Source organism: Sitodiplosis mosellana, unplaced genomic scaffold (assembly GCF_009176505.1).
Source record: "Sitodiplosis mosellana isolate CC-2019 unplaced genomic scaffold, AAFC_SMos_1.0 Smas_scaffold_3, whole genome shotgun sequence".
NCBI classification, from domain to species: domain Eukaryota; kingdom Metazoa; phylum Arthropoda; class Insecta; order Diptera; family Cecidomyiidae; genus Sitodiplosis; species Sitodiplosis mosellana.
In genome coordinates, this window is record NW_022595246.1 from 4,132,709 (window position 1) to 4,153,048 (window position 20,340).

General features: G+C 35.6%; 4 protein-coding genes across 6 annotated transcripts in view; 3 read left to right on the top strand and 1 right to left on the bottom strand.

The window, feature by feature from the left end:
- Positions 1-971, top strand: part of LOC129565899 (E3 ubiquitin-protein ligase ariadne-1-like) — a 3,158-nt gene extending 2,187 nt beyond the window's left edge. Inside the window, exons 6-8 of the mRNA XM_055441218.1 lie at positions 50-173; positions 241-467; positions 530-971. Of these exons, the coding sequence (XP_055297193.1) occupies positions 50-173; positions 241-467; positions 530-617 (439 nt within the window). The 3' untranslated portion in view covers positions 618-971. The remainder of the gene's footprint in view (positions 1-49; positions 174-240; positions 468-529) is intronic.
- Positions 972-1,092: 121 nt separating this feature from the next.
- LOC129566002 (E3 ubiquitin-protein ligase ariadne-1-like) lies at positions 1,093-5,796 on the top strand. The gene is made up of 8 exons (XM_055441487.1): positions 1,093-1,559; positions 1,662-1,865; positions 1,955-2,170; positions 2,305-2,580; positions 2,694-2,809; positions 2,881-3,007; positions 3,074-3,300; positions 3,367-5,796. Exons 1-8 carry the CDS (start codon positions 1,386-1,388, stop codon positions 3,476-3,478), a joined length of 1,452 nt encoding a protein of 483 aa, XP_055297462.1. The 5' UTR covers positions 1,093-1,385; the 3' UTR covers positions 3,479-5,796.
- Positions 5,797-5,838: 42 nt separating this feature from the next.
- On the bottom strand, positions 5,839-18,320 carry LOC129566006 (heat shock protein beta-1). 2 transcript variants are annotated; one of them, XM_055441490.1, is made up of 5 exons: positions 16,147-18,320; positions 10,657-10,722; positions 7,257-7,374; positions 6,532-6,627; positions 5,839-6,407 (listed from the first exon to the last, which is right to left on the bottom strand). In XM_055441490.1, exons 1-5 carry the CDS (start codon positions 16,326-16,328, stop codon positions 6,213-6,215), a joined length of 657 nt encoding a protein of 218 aa, XP_055297465.1. In that variant the 5' UTR covers positions 16,329-18,320; the 3' UTR covers positions 5,839-6,212. The 2 variants fall into 2 exon arrangements, with proteins under 2 accessions (XP_055297465.1, XP_055297466.1); XM_055441491.1 differs by lacking the exon at positions 10,657-10,722 and having other exon boundaries at positions 16,147-16,594.
- Positions 18,321-18,493: 173 nt separating this feature from the next.
- On the top strand, positions 18,494-19,951 carry LOC129566003 (uncharacterized). Of its 2 annotated transcripts, none has more exons than XM_055441488.1 (4): positions 18,494-18,620; positions 19,205-19,315; positions 19,432-19,533; positions 19,629-19,951. In XM_055441488.1, the coding sequence occupies exons 1-4, from the start codon at positions 18,494-18,496 to the stop codon at positions 19,949-19,951; spliced, it is 663 nt and encodes a 220-aa protein (XP_055297463.1). The 2 variants fall into 2 exon arrangements, with proteins under 2 accessions (XP_055297463.1, XP_055297464.1); XM_055441489.1 differs by lacking the exon at positions 18,494-18,620 and adding an exon at positions 19,035-19,137.
- The last annotated feature ends 389 nt before the right edge of the window (positions 19,952-20,340 follow it).

The window sequence follows — 20,340 nt, forward strand, 5'->3', positions numbered from 1 at the left end:
CTCTCTCTCTCTCTCTCTCTCTCTCTCTCTCTCTCTCTCTCTCTCTCAGTTGGGAGCATTACTTCAAACGCTACGGATTACACAAAAAGTCATTGAAAATCGAATTAGGTCTGGTAGAATCGGTCAATAGTAAAATGGACGAATTACAAGCGATGGGAAAGTCATGGAATGAGGTAAGTGCGAAAAACAAAAACCGACAGTCAGATCAAACATTTTTACTCTGAATTGGATCAATTTCAGGTTCAATTTTTGATGAAGGCGGTGGAAATTTTATGGGAAAGTCGAAGACAGCTGATGTTCACGTACATTTTCGCATATTTTGTGAAAACCCACCATCAAAAGACTATTTTCGAAGTAAACCAATGCGATCTGGAGAAGGCAACCGAAAATTTGTCTCAATACTTCGAACAGGACCTAACAAAAGACAATGCCGAAGAGATCAAAAATAATGTTCTGAACAGATCCAAGTGAGTGCTTGACAAAAACATGAATTTGTGGATTGATTTGACAATTTGGCTTTACATTACAGTTACTGTGAACGGCGTCAAAAGACCATGCAGGAGCATATTTTTGAAGGTTTTGAAAATAACTGGTGGGCATTCCAGTCGTTCATTTGATTCAGTCTTTGCAGTCACAACGGATTCCATCCCATACATCAAATAATGTTCGATTGAACACTCCGAACCATAGACTTGTTACAGTTAACCATCTCATTGATGAAAGTTACTACCTCAATCATGCCAAAATCGAAATAGGTTAATCCGAACTGATGAAATTTAAGTCATAACTAGTTAAGTGAAATATTTCAAAATTTAAGGTATAGAGTAAGAAGAGGAAGAAAAATTTATGTTAACTACATCGAATCTATTTAAAAAAAAATCATCTCTCCAACAACAACAACAACAACAACCAAAAAACAAACATTAGTCATCAACATCCATAATAAATTTATTACACTTGGTTTGCGCGAATTGTGTTGTTTTCATTTTCTGATGCAATCGCACAACACTATTTCTATGAAATTCACATTCAATCTGGTTTGTATTTGTTTTCTATTCGTGTCATGTGTATAACGGTAATATACGCACCAGATGGCATTGCATTCGTTCTGTCACATACAGTCTGAGTCATTACAGAATACTTGATGTTTATCACTAATCACAACAAACAGTGAATTGTTGTCATCTCATAGAACTCGGTCGTTTGGCCGGTATTTCCTACGGAATCGTTTTATAACAACGTGATAGAACATTTTTATCGCATTCAAATTATTCGCTTTGCAAAGTGTAAATCGCATTGAATAGATTAAAACGGAGCGTTTTGTGTGTCAATTGCGAGTACTTGTTTGTTGTTCTGACATTTGGCCATCAAGGACACAGAAAGAAATGGACAGTGACGACGGATATTCGGATTATGAACCGGATTATGAGCCAGAACCATGGGATGATTTAGATATTAGTGTTTCAGTTGCCAAACCACCGCCATTTGAACATCTCACCACTGACGATATCGTGAAACTGATGAACCAATACATTGAACATGTTATTGCCATTGTAAAGGTGAGTCAAAGTGCAAAAAGTGTTGCAAAGCAAATTTCGCAATGATTACATTATTGGGTGATGAATGGTGAAATTGTTATAAATGTTTCGTTTATGTTTCAGATGCCAGCAACAACCACACGAATCCTATTGAGCCACACAAAATGGGAGAAACAAGTTCTATTGGACAAACTGACAGCGGAAAATTGTAATGAATTTTTCGAAAAGGCGAACGTTCTCAATCCGTTTACTGAAAACAGCCAAATTCAACAGTCAACGGATGAATTGCACGAATGCAACATTTGTTTCATGGAACCATCGCAAGATGTAAGTTTTCGGAGAAAGATTTTATTGAAAAAAATTTCTTTTAAAGCGATTCAATTCAAGTAATGATGAAGGATTTTTGATTTCTGAAGGAAATTCTGGACTTGGGCTGTGGTCATACGTCCTGTAAGGATTGTTGGCGTCAGTATTTAATGCACCAAATTATTGAAGTCGGTAAATCCGACTTAATTCGCTGCCCTGCTACAAAGTGTGACGTTGTTGTTGACGATGTCACTGTTATGCAGTTGCTTTGTGATGAAAAAGCAAAGCAAAAGTATCAATATCTGATGACCAACAGTTTTGTCGAGGTAAAGCACGAACGAATTTGTATACTTATTTTTCAACGATTCGATCCTTTTTCCATTTATTCGTTCGGAACTATGGGAGTATAACCTAAATTTTCGATTTTTCTTTTCACATACCTATTCATTCAACCGAATAGCACAATCGTTCATTACGTTGGTGTCCATCACCAGGTTGTGTTTTGGCAGTTAAGGTAAATCAGCTGTTGGCATACCAAAAGAATTGCACCTGCAAATGTGGTTACAACTTTTGTTTCCAATGCGGCGAGAGCTCTCACGACCCGATTCCATGTGCATTAATGGAAAATTGGCGAATGAATTCCAACGATTTGAACATTGAATACCTCACAAAATACACGAAAGAATGTCCCAAATGTTATGCGGTCATTGAAAAGAATGGCGGTTGTAATCGAATGGTAAGTTCAATTTATTTTGAGTAAAAACTTGATGAGTAACTCAAATGAAATTGACGGATGGCATTTAAATTGATAGATACATGCTCAACAATAATTTCATTTACTCTCACTAGATATGCCGAAAATGTGAGCATCCATTCTGTTGGCTATGCTATGGTCCAATGGAAACATATGATCACCAGTGCAATACGTACAAAGACGAGGACACAGACCGATCCGATCGACACCGGTACGATTTCACAACGCTTAAATTAATCGAATATTCTGTTTAATTTCGTGAATATTTCGTTTGTTCTTCAGGTGGCAGCATTACTTCACACGTTATTCGTTACATTCAAAGTCATTGAAATATGAAGAAAAATTGACTGACGGCGCAATCAAATCTAAAATGGATGACATGCAAGAGATGGGAAAGTCTTGGAATGAGGTAAGACCAACAAAAGACGATGTTCATTGGAGAACTTTTCTATAATATGTAATTGGTCGATTTCAGGTACAATTCTTAGTAAAAGCGGTGGACATTTTATGCGAAAGCCGTAAGCAATTGATGTTTACATACATCTTTGCATACTACATTGAAGACCACAATCAGAAAACCATATTTGAAGCCAACCAAAATGACTTGGAGACAGCCACCGAGGCGCTATCGCAATATTTAGAGCAAAATACCACGAAAGATAACATTGCGGAGATCACCATTAATGTTATGGATAAATCAAGGTGAGATCCACTTTAAACGTATTCCATGTTCTCATTGGCATTAATTTTCAATTTCGATTCATTTAGTTACTGCGAACGTCGGCAGAAGGCCATGCAGGAGCATATTTTCGACGGTTTTGAACATGATTGGTGGTCATTCGCAACGAATCTCTGGTCTCGACTGAAACAAATGATGTAAATGTACAGGGCTATAGCCGAAATTGTGTGTCGCACAAAAATCAGATCTTTCATGTAAAATAAAAACAAAGAAGAGATGTAATTCCAGAAGTACAATTGTTAGGTTATGCAGCCTTGTCCATATGCAGCAGATAAATCACAATAATATTGGAAGACTGATTAATAAAGTTCGAATTTCTAATTTAACGTAGAATTTGGCACTACAAATCTTCCAAAATAGATCAAATCAAATATTTCTTGAAAAAGTGTACCTAAACGTTTACCTTAAGGGTCGACAAGACTAGGAGAACAAACATCCAGTATCAGGGATTCTACTAACTAAGTGAACAGCTGAATATAAAACAAGTTATTTTAGTGATAAAAAAAAACATGAGAAAATGTAAAGAACACAAGTTCATTGTTATTTTTCGAACGATTTCAGTTTAGATTGTAAAAATGATGAAAATATTATGAAATCGAAATGATGTTCAACCATAAAAAACCGCTTGTTTCTTGATTTTCTAGCTCTTTACTTTACATAATCACGATGTAGATCATTCATCTGTTGAATGAGATGGAATTTTGGTTCTGATCCAACGTACTTCACCAACTACTTTGAATCCAAGCTTTGCGAACAATGAGAGGGCGTATTATGTTCATAGATATCAGCATAAACGTCATAGCCCATTGCAGCATTTTTCCTCGAAAGAAATCTCGTAACCAAAGATCCATATCCAAAGCCATAATATTTTTCATCCGTTTGCAATGCACCAAGTAGTCCGTTTGGGTACCTAGAATCACAGTTTGGTTTCGATAATTTTTAATTAAAATGGAATTCGATGAAATCGTTTTTTTAATCGTTATCATCTTCTTCTGATAAACAATACAACACCATCGTATCGTCATAAGTAATCGCAACATCAGCTTTCTGCAGCGCACCTCTGGCTATAGGCTTTTGATTAATCGAAAGAGAATATCATAGGATTCATTGTGGGTATCCGCGTAAGTACTGCTACCGTCCTGAAATGCCTTTCAACTTTAAATTTCGATCAGATGGAAGTTCCATCGGAAAAATCACCATTTAGGCAGTAAAACTTGACATCAATCACGTTCGAATCTTGTTCAAACCATCGAATATAATTAATCAATTGCTACAGAAGCAAGAAAACCATTGGATGCTTTTTTATATAGATTCTTCAATGTTGCTAGATGTTTTTGGCTAATTTCCACCAAATTATCTGTCATGTTGGCTTTTGATACGTTTTTCAACAGATTCCCTATTATTGCAATTTATACGTAAAATCAAACAAACATGAGCACACTGAATACACTGATTCTCAAGTTCAATCGAGCGAGTTCAAATACCATTCAATCTCAATGCTTCACCCGCTCCTTCATAATTCAATTATCTCTTTCAATTCATCCTATTGAGATATCATTCATACTATGTCTGCTGATAACGACACAAGCAAACGAAGAAAGAATCACTATTGGATCTTATGTAATTAAAATCTAATACAGTTTTGTTGTGAAACTTGGTAAATTGTGATTGTTTTCCTGAAAAATAAATTAAACTCACGAATTATGACGAAACGCGTATATTTTATTGTTTATTTCTGTTCATAAAGAGGTTTTACAATTGTTCGAACATTCGTTAAACAGGTGTTGGTTGTAAATGCAAGTTAAAATTATAAACAGTGGGTTGGAAATGTGATATTGGATAAAAACTATGTGTTCCTATTTTTCAAGAGGAATTTGCTGAGATGAAAAAATATTCCTGTAATCTGTGGAAATATTCGTCGATCATTTTTATTAATTTTTTTAAATTTTCTGACTAGTACATCCAATTCTTGATAAATTTCCAAAGTTTTGAATTTTAATCTAGTTTTCGTTTCTTTAGTATGTTATGGATTTAAAAATTGAAACCACTCTAATATCTATGAAAACACGCTAAGCACTACGATATCCATAAAACACCAAGGAAAATTATTTGTTGCATAAATTCTTGACCTTAATCTATTGCAAAAAGCGTGGACGTTTGTCTGTTTAACCTGAATTGCTGCTAAAGGCTGCGTTGCATCAGTTCGGAAAACCGACTAGCTGTTGTACCATTGTAACTTACAATTTGTAAGAGCAGGAACTATTGTTTTGAGAGCCATTTATATCTCGTTTATTTTAAATTTGTATCAATGTTGTGTATATTTTGATTAAATGAAGCTTTTTGTGGCAGTTCTACAGCTACACATAAAAAAGCAATAGCTTTCAGTATTGAGTCTATTGACCATGGGAAGAAATTTGTTTAAACAAAAAAATAAAAAGTAAAATAAAAACAAAAACAAATAAGGGGAAAAATATCCAAAATAAAACAAAACCAACATCGAATCTATGTGTGTGTGGAAAAAAGAAAATTTGAAATGTTTTATTCAACTCATTATCCGAACGGCGATTGTAAAATTAAAACAGAATTTATTAATCGTAAAAATTATTAAATTATTATGATGATTGTATGTCCATTTGTTTTGAACCAATTTTACTTAAAAACGTAAACGATTAATAGCTAGTGTTAGGATCGTTGAAAGAAGAACAAAAATCGAAATTGTTTCAGGAAATTTTGTTTGTTTTGATTTTTGTATGATAACTGCTGAATTTTGATCATTTTAACAAATAAACAGAAACAAATAGCGGAAAGTACAAAATAAGAATTAAAATGTGTGTGTGTTTTTTTTTCTCTCTGTTTTGACTTGGGATCATACGTTTTAGTGTGCAATTGGTATTAATTTTTCGCCGCCAGTCAATGCTGGTGGAAGTGGAGCATCAACTGTCAATACACCATCTTTGCTAAGTGATGATCGGATTTGTTCTGGATTCACTCCTTTCGGCAACAAAAATTCACGGTTGTACTCTCTGTACACGCTCTTTGTGTCCGATTTCTCTTCGTGCTTGGCGTGAACCTGAATGGATTTAAAGTTTAAGATAAGAAAAACAATGAAAATTGTCTCGAAATCAGGCAATGAGCTAGATAAACATTTTTTGCTCTCTAAATCGAAGTTTCTTCGAAGAAAAAAGAATGCTTACCAATAATTTCTGATCGACGGTCTTAACAACGATTTCTTCTGGTGCGTATTGGCTAACATCAAAACGCAATTTCAATACTTTGCCGTCACCTTCATCCTATGAACATACGTATAAAAATGAGCATTCAATTTGTTTGATAATGACCATCGATAATTAATTTGTGGCAAAAAAAACACACATCAAACAAATTCCATTGCTGTTTATTTAAAGTGTATGTTTTTCCCAGTCAGCAGAATGATGTACAAATATTTAAATCTTCTGAATGTAATTGAAAACACTTGAATTCCGTCAAATAAAAGTCAAAGTAAACATTGAATTAAGTTTTAAAACGTGAAATGGCTAGATCTTCAAGTGAGTGGCATGATAATAACCAATAATTGATCGTAAATTTTAACGAAATGCCCCAGTAGAAATGAATTTTAGAGATAAATAATTGGCGAAAAGTTTACTTTGAAATGATTGGTTTGGTGCCAATAAATAAAAGCTTCGAATTCGATTCGAACTCTACGGCCTCAAAATTGCGCAATTTTCAACGAATATGTTCTTTTGTCTGATTCTGGCTGCATGCAAAACAAAAGTACAATTTATTGATCGTCCCAACGAAAAACGTTTAATTTTCGCGTTTCTCTCAAAAAAGTAAAACGACAATGGATACAATAAATAGTGTTTTAATTTGATGATGTGTGTCATTTACAGAGCAAATATCCCAAAAAAATATGTATTACCTGAATCAATGGTGAGTTAAGATCTGAAATGTAGTTATGTTTTGGGATTTGTGTTCTAAGTGGTGACAATGCCGACGACGAGTTGTTTGTGATGCTTTGATTGTTGCTTGTTGATGAGCTGCAAAAATACAGAGAAAAAAAAACAAAGAAAAAACCTTCAATATTAAAACACTTGGTCGGAACATTTTTTTTAACGCTAAATTCAATTTTTTACATTTAATTGGTGGTGGTGCGTGAACATATAAGGTAAAAATGAAGATGCCATAATTATGACGACAAACAGAGTGTGTAAATGTTACAATAAACAGTACATGGAATACGAAACACGTACGATGACAGAGCGATCGATTGTGCGACATAACAAAAACATACAAATTAAACAATCGATGAATAGAGCGATAGAGACAGATGAAAAACTAAAGCGTATGATGCGACCTCTAATTGATAGGCCAATGCGAGACTCTCGGGGAGCCAATCACACCGCATGTAATTGCTGTAGACTACAGGCCATTCAATTTGCTATTGAAGTGAAACAATTAAGGAAAATCACATTATTGTTATTGAACGCACGTTCCAACTGAGAACAGAACAGAAAAATATGGTTCGAATCGTGATTTCAAGCTTGTCGCACATTTTACATAATTGACTTATTACTATGTTTTTTTTTCTACGTCGAATTCTCGAAATTATTCATTTGAAATAAATGTTGCGCGCGAAGATGTTCCCATATTCAAGTCAGGTGGTTTATACAGACAAAAAAAAAATTCCCGCGTTGGTGTTCGATCTAATCCGAATTCTATATCGGAAGCAGAAAAGCAAATTTCTTTGGAGCCAACTGAGCACGATTGAAAAGCAATTATTCAATTCTGTGTGGGAACGATGTGTGTGTATGTGTATCAAACGTGTGTGTGTGGAATCAATGAACGCATTAGATAATCCTCTAATTTTAACGCCGATGATTTAACCGCATTCGATTCTCTTTCGTCTAAATGATTGACTCTTCCGTGCGGCGTTGCGTCGCATATTCATCATTTCCATCAGCCAATTTGCACATGTGAAAATTATGCAAATGCCAATACACCCGAGTCGTGTGAACGAGTGGGTAAATATTTTGCTGTCCCAAGCCACGTAAACATTCACTCGAAATTTGTATCTTATTCGCCGAATTTTGGCGTCTGTTTGTGAATATTCTACATGTTTTGCCAAAAATAAATGAAAATCCCATCGAATGATTCGGCGGATTCTTTTTTTGTATCAACCGTACTTTCGAGAGGCTTCAATTTTACTCCGTCACCGCCGCCGTCGTTGTCGAGCATTGAATGAATGTTTACGATTTATTAGTGTTCTGTGTGGGCGCCGCATTCGTCAGGTAAATTGGAAACGACTAGAACAAAGTCGTACAATTTTGTCATTTTCAGTTTTCCACTAGCGTTCAAGGTGGATGTATTTAACCGACTTAAGGTCGTACGTCGATGTAAACACATCTTGACTCAAATAAGCTTCATTTCATTCAGAAAAAAAATGCTCTTCTTATACGATCGTAATTTGAATAAAATCACAAAGAATAATTTTGCTGCATGATGTTTTGACGACGAGAATATTTTGTCACTTCTAGAAATTGGCACATTTTACAAGTCTAATTGATGTATGTCGTATTCAAAACTTACAATGGACAAACGGAATAATCCGGAAATAGTTAGGCAAATTGTGTGTAAAATAGACACAAATGTCAAGGCTCGTTAGAAAAACCACAATTAAATATGGTTCCATACAAAATGAAAACACACACAGAGAGCGAGAGAAATGAGCAGCAATTGTACGGCGACGCCTAATTTTTCGTTCTGAAAACTATTTGGCCAGACAATAAAAGCCAATCGGAGCACAATCGAAATATTAGTACAAGATCAATGAAATGACGTGCGTTTAATGTTTTGCATTTAAACTGCTTTTTCATTCGTGTTTTTTTTACCACAATGACCCAGAGCTATTAAAAGCATTCCAATTGCCTATTCAGGCTTTGTTTAATTGAATTGAGTTTGCGAGTTACAAAAACATTTTGCATACAATTTTTCTCTAATGGCAAACACAGAAAATGAAGAGAAAAAAAGCCTGAATAAAAATGTCAATTTCTAGATCCGAAGAGTTGATTGCCTATTTTCTGGTTGGAGCCAGACAAACACAATCTCAACTAAAATGCGCGCCTTTATATATCCATCCGTTCGAAAAATGCATGATCTCATTCAAATGAATAGCTGAGATGGGTGATAAATTAATTGAACGTGGCTTAATGCGTTTGTCACAACACACACACATGGCGCTTCAACACACAACTATTGGCGTTAGTTGAGACAATATTTTCAATTTTAGCACAAAAATTGCAATTATCTGTCCCAAGCGAAATGCCAATATTTCATGGGAAAATATTGATTGCCTGACTATATACGGATCATATAATCGCCGCTCGGCTCCAATTACTTCGATGTTCAGATTGAGAGAAAAGGCGTCTTTTTTCTGGTGAAATTCGCCACTTATAACCGATCATTCGAGTAATGCGCAATGACACGCTGTTCCCAATCAGTTAATCAGATTAAAACCAGCATATGGAGCCATTGCGTGGGACTTCAATTTACTCGCTAGCAAATATATACGTAGGTTATAAAAAAACGGCTATTTATTGAACGTCATACAGAAATATTTCTAGTATTTTTACTTCGTGCAACATATCTGCGTTCAACAATGGTTTTTTCCTGTTTTTGTTTCCAAATGACTTTTTCAGCTGAATTATTTGCCGTATTTTCTGCACTAAAGCAAAAGATGCAACAATTTGATTGGAACCAGTATAAACTAAAAAGGTTTACATTGAAATCTGCATGCAACAACATGCAGAAATATCAGAATTTTCGATCGAAAAAAAAGTGAGCACAAACAACAACAACAACAACAACAGAAAAAACCGAAATGAGAAAAACAATGGCTACTGTTTGCATAATGAATGAGAGAGTCAACGTGTATAAATAAAGGAACGGAAACAATGAACTACGATTCTACAAACAAATGTAATGGAATGGAAATGCAATTTTGCTTTCACCGCGACCATAGGGGCATTTTTAGTAAGTGCTATAGAAAGAGAGAGAAGAGAAATTCATTGAATGCATGCATGCAAAAATGGTAAAAAAAATAACAATTGTGTAATCATGAACAAAAAAAAAGTCATGCTGGAATGAGGTCAACTAGAGAGTGCTTTAGTTTCATTGGTTTTTCACATGATATGCAACAGTTCGTGATGGCAATTGGTGACGACGCCGCCACCAACGACGGCGACGACGACATTAACAGCCTAAACGCTGCCAAATGTGGCCAATCGTACACATTCTACCAAAACAACTACATTCAACAATACCTGCTGATCGTTTCTCCTTTGCAATTACTGCTGCTGGTCGTTGTTACTTTTTTAGTTGAGCTTGAGCTGAGTCGAAGCGAATCATCGTCATGAACATTGTTTTGTTTCGTTTCGTTAGAAAAAATATATATATGCAGAAGCGATAGCGTTACACGCAGTTGAAGTTGGTTAGTTCAAGAATCAAGTCAGTTTAGTAAATGTCATTCAACGAGCCATTCGAATATACAAAAAATAGAAATGCCAGACGCGCACACGCATCCAACCAAATGTTGTCAATCAACACAATTTTTCGTTCGTTTCGTTCAAAATCAATTAAAAAGCCAGCGAATAGGAAAAGAGAAGAAGAAAAAAAAAATGTTCAAATATTAGTATTAAATAGGATCCCCATAGCTAAAGCTGCAAAAATGACTCATTCAGAAAATATTTGGATTAGTACGCATTCAGTTTGGTTTTTTTTTTCCGAAGGAGAGAAGCGTTTAAGGCCTATTTATAATTTTAAAAAACTATTTAAGAAATGAAGCACCTCTTTCTATCGTCGGAATGGTGTGTATTTACATCTGTTTTGGCTTATGTTCAAACTCTCTTTTTCGAAATATTTCATCATATTTATAGACAAATTACACACTTTACTCCTTTTCCACTTGACACTAATGAAAGTGTTTAGGCTGAGCGAGCCACTTCGTTGAAATGAAATTTGATGCAATTCTAACGATTTCCTTTCTTCTCTTCATGACACTTGAACAATTCAATTTTTCATAGAATTCTTTTCGTTTGTTCATTTGCCGATCCGACCGTTCGTTCGTTCGTTTCTGAATGTGGAACAAGAACCTTCATTCAACCTTCTGTGTGCCGTCTTTCTACTTTGATTGCTTTGCTATCGATCGCCGTAAAAAAAAATTGCATTGAAACTATTGATTGCTGCGCCGATGAAGCATAGCGTATATTTATTTCGTTGTGCGAATGGAAAAGAAATTAACGTTTCTTATTTTCATTCGCTTTGGACGCTAGCCATGAACCATTTGTCAATGAGCGCCGTGCGTTGTCTGTGCCGTTTAAAATATTCAACAAGTTATTGGCTATCTTCGTTCCACATTGTGACCATAAAAGGAAATTGAATCGATTTTCTGCGGTGGCATATGGCTGAATTGAGAGTCAATACACGGTATTTCGTCGGTTTTGTATTCGCATTTTGCCGGAAAAAAATAAATGGATTGGTGATTGCATCGCTCTCTCTCTCTCTCTCTCTCGCGTCCATGGTCCGAAGTCACTTGCACAAATATGGTCATAACGAGAGAAAAAAACTGTACAATTAAATACAACTTTTAGCCGATACTTTTACCCATCACACCACAAAAGGTGATCGAGTGTGAAACACTTTCGAGAAATTCGGCAGCCACCGCATGACGACATAATAATGTAAACAAGAGGAGATGAAGAAAATGCCAAAAATTGTCGTCGGTAAAATATATATGACAAAATGAAATAAATTTTGCGCGTTAAACGCGAAGCGAATGCGGCCACTTGATGCTTATTTTGTCTTCTTTGTGTGACAATGACGAGAATTTTCTCGTATGCAAGAGATAAAGACACCTTTTTTTTCGCGCGAGCTCATTTCATTTCACGTTTTGCGTCGGAGCCCGAAGATGCCATGATTAATGATTCGTTCGGCTAAAAATAACCAATTCGTCAATTAATCGTAATGTTTGCGATAATCATCCACATAACATATACTCGATATTGATGTTTATTTCAGATAAATGTGTGCGAAAAGACAAACAATCCAGTCCATTTTTTGTCGCAAATAAAATTGCGTGCGATCGCAATCACACATCGTAAATTCATTCAACCTAATGAAGTCAATTGAGATTTCTTACAGCTTCGTTTCGTCTTTATGATTGCGTGCGGCGAGCACACGAAAATAGCACCACACACACACACACAAACTCGGTACGGCTGTGCGGCTAAAATGTTCCGTCGTCAAGTGAGCCGTATAATCTAATCGAGCATTTAGATAGGTGTAATAAACTTCGTTACCGGCTTGAAATGTTCCCAATGAATATGTGCACGGTTTGAATCAAGTGTGTCTGTGTCTAAAGTTCGTTTTCGTATCGAAATTGATTTTCTTGGAACACATATTTTTGGCTCACGGCACCGTTTTTGGTTGGCATCATTCTTAGTGCACACGAAAAAAAAATGCATTTTTTCCCCAGTTCGAAACGAAATTATGACTCGTTCGAACACTTTTTTTTCTCTTGCTAAAGAATTTTTTGCTTAAATCATTCAGCATGCTGCTGCCTGCAGCTGTAATGTATGGGCTGTTGAATCGTGCCAATGAATGAATGATTCAGTCAACGCTGCAGGTGACTGAGTTTCCGAAATGGAAGCCAGTTCGTTTTGGTGATGTAGAACAAGAATACACATTTTCTATTTGAAAATCACATTAATTAGCAGCGAAACTGTAAATGTTCACACATCACATTTTCATTAATATGCGAATGCAATTAAATACACACACACATGCGGTTTTTTTTTGTGTGGATGGAAGCAGCGCTATAATTTTGTGATAAATTTCTTCAAGTACAACGGGCGATTTCTAGCGTTCGATAACTGGTTTCTTTCAGCCAATGGATAAGGTTGGACTTTTTTGCAGAAAAAATTATCCCCAGAATCTCCTTGGATTGATTGGAACCGTGAATCAAATTGAGTTATTCATCCGAAAGATGCAATTACCGAACAAAAAGTCGAGTTGAAATAACCAACCTTGGACTCAGAATGCATCATAAGTTGAATACACGGTATTTTCTCTTGTGGAACGATTCGAAAAATTCGAACGACCGAATACCAAAGAACGAATCATTAGGTGAGCTTACAGACCATGAACTTGATCCATAATTATGCTATGACAAATATGTGGTCGCGATAGGATTCAACGAACGAAGTAATTTTTTAGCGCTTTGAACTTGGTGAAACACATTTGGCATAGCCGAAATATCGAACTGTATACATGATATGTGTTTCATATTCCATTTCATTTCGTTCTTCGAATGGAAAAATATAGAGTAAATTTAGTCATGCTTTATGAGAAATATTTTTTTATGTTGAGCCCATTTCGTGGCGGTCCTATCAAAATGCATAAAAAAAATTTTTATGACTCATAATAGCATTGAATCGTCCTTCTTCGAACAATCTGTCGATTGCTATCGATGCGTCATGGCGAAAAATCACGAAAAAGGAAAATTCAACATCAAGTCATGAGTCCTTCGAGAAGCGCGCCAATATAAACAATGAGTTACAACAATGTTGTTCTATAGGCGAGCTGATGAGGTAATCCACTGCATGAGTTATTGAACGGATAAAGTAACCGAGTAAAATTCAATTAGCTTCCTATATTCAACAATGTGGCGATCGTGAAATGAACAAAGTCCTCGAAACACAGCATGCTTATCTATATGTGATACATTGTGTCAGGCTTTCGCCAAGAAAGCGAAACAGAATTGAATTTCGAGTAAATTATTCCATCGTAAGTGTGTTTTGGTTCGAACACGCTGTTCGTGTTTATCATACGAATGGCGAGTGCGCATGTCGTATCATCATCGTAACCAATTCAATACGAGGGCTATACACAAAAGTCGAATATTATGTGTAACATGCGTTTGGAAACATTACGACCACGACCACGAATCATCGATGCACAGAAAGGCACGAAATTTTGGTGCGTAATTTAAATTGGTGTGTGACCTTGAATGGAACACGTGATTCCTATATAGTTTGATGCTGAATGAGTCATCCGTTCTAGGTGCCATCGTTTGAACACTGACCCATCTCAATCTCAACACTATTTGCTGTTGCTGCTGATGATGATTCAATCATTTCTTGTGGGTTCCGGTGTCGACGCAAATTTGAATGCTCAATTAATTTCCACACCATTTGCAGTGAACACTGGGCCATTTTTGTTCGCTGCAAACCCAACCAAATGAAACGGAAGCTCATTTCATTCATAAAAATCAACTCCAATTGAATTCTTGCACCAAAAACCTGTTCAAACGCTTAGCCAGCTTGGTTTTATTATTTCTTCTTTCAAAACGAGTAGCAGCGCTTGATTTGAATAACGAACTTTGTCATGCAAATGCTGACATGACGTATGCGCTTATTGCAATAATAATTAAATTTATTCATAAAACGAATAGAAATAAAATGTTCGATCTTGCGCGCGTGAGCCACACGTTTTGCTACAATGACAATGAAATACAAATGCTCGATGTGCTATGCTTCGCAAACCACAATCGACCGAGGAAGGCGACGACTAATGTGCGCCGTATTCATTGATTCGTATCGATATAATCAAGCAAAATGTCTAAAATTCACATACAAAACGAAGTGTTTAATGTCTCGTTTCACTTAAGAAAAAAAAAACATTTTTCTATATGCCGCCCACTGTTCAGCATTCTTTTGAGACAACGTAATCGTGTGCTTCTTTTTTTTCTCTCTCTCTCTCTTCTTACGTTTCTCTGTTCTGACGTTGCGAACAGAAGAGAAACAACGCTCACACACATATATTTGTTCGTCTAACAAAAAAAAAACGAAGAAAAAAAACACAAGTCTGCAGAAAGTCGGGGAGCACAGTAAGAAAAAAGAACAGTAAATGGAATGAAACACAAACAGCGGACCGCAGAATTCGACATATTTTTCTCATAAAATGATGAACTATTTTGAAATTGAATGTTTGGCATTTTTAGAACAACAGCACGAATTGTTTAATGACTTTAGCCGACGATAATCACGAAATGATTTGTCATTTTTCTAAATAGTGGTGCTGTTTGCTGGTTGTATTTCACACGCATGTTTACAATTCCAAAGCCGTTTCTTAGCAATGAGCTTAGAAGAAACAAAAAAAACCTTCCACGATGTGTATATATGAAATGTGCAATCCAAAATTTTCCAATGGTTCAACGGCAGTCGTTTTGATGCGAATGTGATCATTGGCCCTGCTTGCGATATACAAAGCACGGCAAAAACAAACAGGAGGAAAACTAAAACTATTTTAAAACTAAAATTGAATTGAAATGTTGTGTGTGTCAATGAAGCGAGACTGTCTTTAATATATCTAATTCTTTGTAGTTTTTGGGGAGAAAACATATCGCAGAGAAACACATAGCCGAAGCAATCATAAAAAGTGCGAAGAAAATGTGTAAAGAATAAAGCCGAAAACTAACAGTGAGCAAGATATACTGAACTAAACCGTTTAACCGTAGATGTATATTTTGATATATCTATATGGTGTGTAGAAGATGTTCAAATCGCTATTTATAGACATTGTGGTCCGAATGTGTAAAAAGAACTCTTCTTCGCCCGATTTTCATGATTCATTCGCTGTTCATTCTGGAAACTTTTCTGTCTAATCATCATTTTTCATTTCTTTCGAAAAAAAATTCGATTTTTACTTTTATTTTAGTTATTTTTGTTCCCCTATTTAAATTTCGTTTTGCATACCTGGTGGATGTTTCATAGTAGTTTGCTTCGCGATTCATTAAATCTGAACGGAATTTGGACATCTCGTCTTCCATTTTGCGCATTTCCGAATCGAAACGCTCACGAATGCTGGCGAATTCTGTATCGATGACACTGAAATCTCCTCTTGCAATTGGAATATTTCTCTTTGCACTTTCAGCCATTTTGATGCGTTATCAAGGGGGAAAAAAATTTCAAACAACAAAAGAACTTTTTTTTATATATTTCGTAGATAATTTGTCAAGTGTGAGTTATTCACTTGCGGAAAAAATCGATCACTTTTGACTGACAAAACAATAAAAACCGATTGTTTTAATTATATAATTAAATTTTGATCGATTGACTTGGAGCGCGGATTTCGGTATGGTAGAAAAGCACTTTTTTGCGTTGTAAACCGTGTGATTGTTGACTGAATACTGTCGCAGACGCAACGCGATTCCATTTAAATATACCCATAGAAACGTTGTGTGCACGCAGTCCGTTAGACACGAACGTATCGCGGAATAGCAACAACAATAACACAGACTTGATTGGATTGAGGCACACGATGCGGCGAGCGGATGTTGCGCTCTTCGGCTAGCGAATGTGTATGTGTCGCGCATATCTTTATTCAATATAACGAAACAATGTCTGTATGTTCGGCCCGATGTGCCTACCTTTATTTTCTCTGTATTCGGCGAGCGAACGACGGTCGCTTGACTTAAATGAAGAAAAACTCATTAAATACAAAGGATTCACGAGCAATTAATAATTTCTCATTTCGAGAGAACGAGCGAGAAAGACGAATCTGCATTGTGAAATTGTTCATCTTTTCGTGCATGAGCATCATTTCTTAATGCCAAGATGATTATTGCGGCTATTTATAAAAATATGATCTACTATGATCGAAATTACAGATCGGTAGACGAACGCCCACAATATCGAAAACATGTGTAACAAATATGTTAATATTTGAGGAAGTTTTTTTTTTATTTCATTATTCGATTAATTCTAATGAGTCTATTTCCTCGTAAATGCCGGCGATTCAGATTTGATCGAATTTAACACACAATCCATTTGCAAGTATAATTGAGCACTTTGTTCATTTTAATCGGCTTCACGGTGAAATCGCTAATTGGATTTTGATCGGTATGTGACAATCGATTTTATCGAGCCGTTACACTTTGGCGGCACACATGTTTGAAGTTTATCGTGTTGATCAACTAATGTTGTAACTCAGAAAGTTCAGAAAAGAAATGTTGTAACTGCTGAATCGATATTCAGATAGGTTTTTTTCTGCTGTACCAATACAAACCTGTCATTGGCTGGCGATGGTGACGGTGTTTTCTGGTCATAATACCGGCATAATCAGGCATGAAACAAAATCGTACGTTTACAGACAAATTTTTACAAGTCAAAATCTCCGTCAGTGAAATGACTATGACGAAAAGTTGGTTCCTACGCATTCATAATAACCGATGACGAATACATATCATATCTAGCCGCGTATTTGTCTATGGTGAGCGTCCATTTGGATCTACAAATCATTTTGATTGACAAAAAGGCACAGGCAACAATGCGTGAATCAACTAGTTTAGTAGGCTTCGAATTATGTGTGGGAAAATATTCATTGAGTAGTTTTTTGTCATTTGCTAAAAATTCAGGATCATAAAAATGGAATGTGACCTGTTCGCTCTTGTATGCCCCAAATGAGTATCTCTGTCTGACATATTCTGTCATTACATTATAATTAAAACGTTGTTCTCATCGACGGTTCAAAAATGAAGTGTTCCACATCCAAATTCCAAATTTAATCATTCCATTCGCAAATTCTCGCATACCGAAAATAGTCGTGATATGGCCGTTTTGTGTATGTTCTCGAAACATTCTATATCAGCCGGCAATTGAAATGGAAGCCCATATTTGGTGATAAAGCGACGCATCACATAACGCTCTACCCACTCAAAAGACAGGAAAAAAACATATTAACTTGGATGAATTTGGCATGAAATCTATACGGTGATTGTTAACCGCATTGGATCATCGTAAATCGATTTTATCGCGATTCGCGTTGACTTATTGAAGACTGAGCCAAAAAAAACACGAACGTCGAACTCTGGATAATTTGAATGGAAATGTACAAATCAATAACAAGTACGACGATATATTGAATGAATCGGACAAATCACTTTGTCAACTCACTACAACCAATTTACACACGGAACGATAACGTGGGACGAAAAATGAACTCATTTTCATAATAATAACAACAAATTGGATTTGAACAGGCATAGAACTAGCCCACGTGAGTGTGTGTTTTTATGAGGAAAAAACTTTTTTGCCGCCAAGTATGACAAAGAGAGAAATTCTAAACAACAACACTATGTTTACAAATATCACAGCCAGGCCAGCACATGCCATTGTTTCACCTCATCATTATTTCTGCCAGCAGATTCACATGATTTCGTCATTTGAGCGTAAGCAAATTGACGTTTATTTTAATTTGGACGTGAATAGTTTCTTTCTTAATCACATATCCGATAAATATATCGGATATTTTTCATTTGGAGCCTGGTGATTTAGAATTGAAAATTTGATGAGCTATTGGTATCCCCTATCCAGTTTGCCATGCTTTAGGTCGATTTCGATGATTTTTTCTATGCACTGTTGATGTTTGTTTTCATCGTTTGGCTCATGTCAAATGCAATACAATTGAAATGTCATCTGCTAATACCGGCTGAAAATTGGCTGCGTACTTTGCTGCTGCGAGGTTTTTTCGAACTAAAACCGTTCTTTGGCTATTTTCAACAAATTCATCGTAGAATTTCTGGAATTTTTATCTCCTATTGCTTTTAGAGTCTTTGTGCAATTTTGAAATGCAGAAATGGTGTTGTAGTAAAGTTAAGTAAAAAAAAATGACTACTGAATTCATTTTTATAACGGCAAAATTCATGATGTCATCTGTGGCGACACAACAGTTGATTGTTTACATAAGTAAAATTCAAGTGAATTTTTCATATAAACAAATTCAAATTTTCATTCTTGGGCCACTTGTCGTTAGTTTGTTGTGAACGTTCAACACAATTTTATCAACGGAATTTTCGTCAAGATCATCTGATTTTTTTTTTCATCAAGCATCATCGAGTAATGGACCTGCGACCAAGAGATCCAAGTAAGCTTTGTGCATAATTTAACGTATATATTCTTGTTCTATGAAACATATTCGAATTGCAACTAAACTGAAACATTTTTTTTATATTTCTTAATGTGTGCATTTCTCATGGATAGAAACTCATAGAGCTATCACATTGGCCGAAAAGAAGAAATCCGACTGGGAAAGAGAGCCAACAGTATTTGTAGACTACACAAAATATTGTGTTGTTGTATTAGGTACATTTTTAAAAATTATTTTTGGTTATTTTGTGATTGATACAATAATGATTTACGTCAATTTGATCCATTGATGAATTTGTGTTCAATTTCAGACCGCTTGGAGGATATCGAATCGAAGAATATGCTTCCGACGAAATGTTTGGACTTAGATTCAAGTGATAACGATTACTATCACTTTGTACAGGGGCTACAACTGTCATCAAAAGCAAAAGAAGAATCGGAATCAGGCTCTGAATCAAATGACGACTCAGGCACATCAAATATGGAATCAAAAACGGAATTGGAATTAAAGTCTGGATCAGAATCGAATGAATTCAACCATGATATTGATAAAATTTTATGTATTTCAAAAATGGTCTTCTACGGGCTTTTATGTATGTTGATTGTAATCATAGCAATACAAATTTTGTATTAAGTTTCTTGGAGAAATTGTCATAAACGAATAATTTAATTTTTTTTCGATATGAAGTTTGTTTTTTTCTTCTCGCAAAGATTTCGGTAAATAAAAGATTAATTTGAGATAACAGAATTCTGTGGCAAAATGTAAACAATGTTCATAGTGTGGTTATGTCCCAATGACAGCTTAGAATAAAACCTACTGACAATCAATTCTCACGGAGTGATCGCGTGATTTTTCACGTAAACAAAACTTCTCCGGCTTTGAGCTGAAGCAAAAATGCAATTATAGGCGTAATTCCATGTCACTTTCTTGTATGTCGTTGTACCAGAAAAAAAAGAAGTGATAAAAATGAGTATTTATTTCGAGTACTTTGATATATTCGGTGACTCAGTGCGGAATTACGT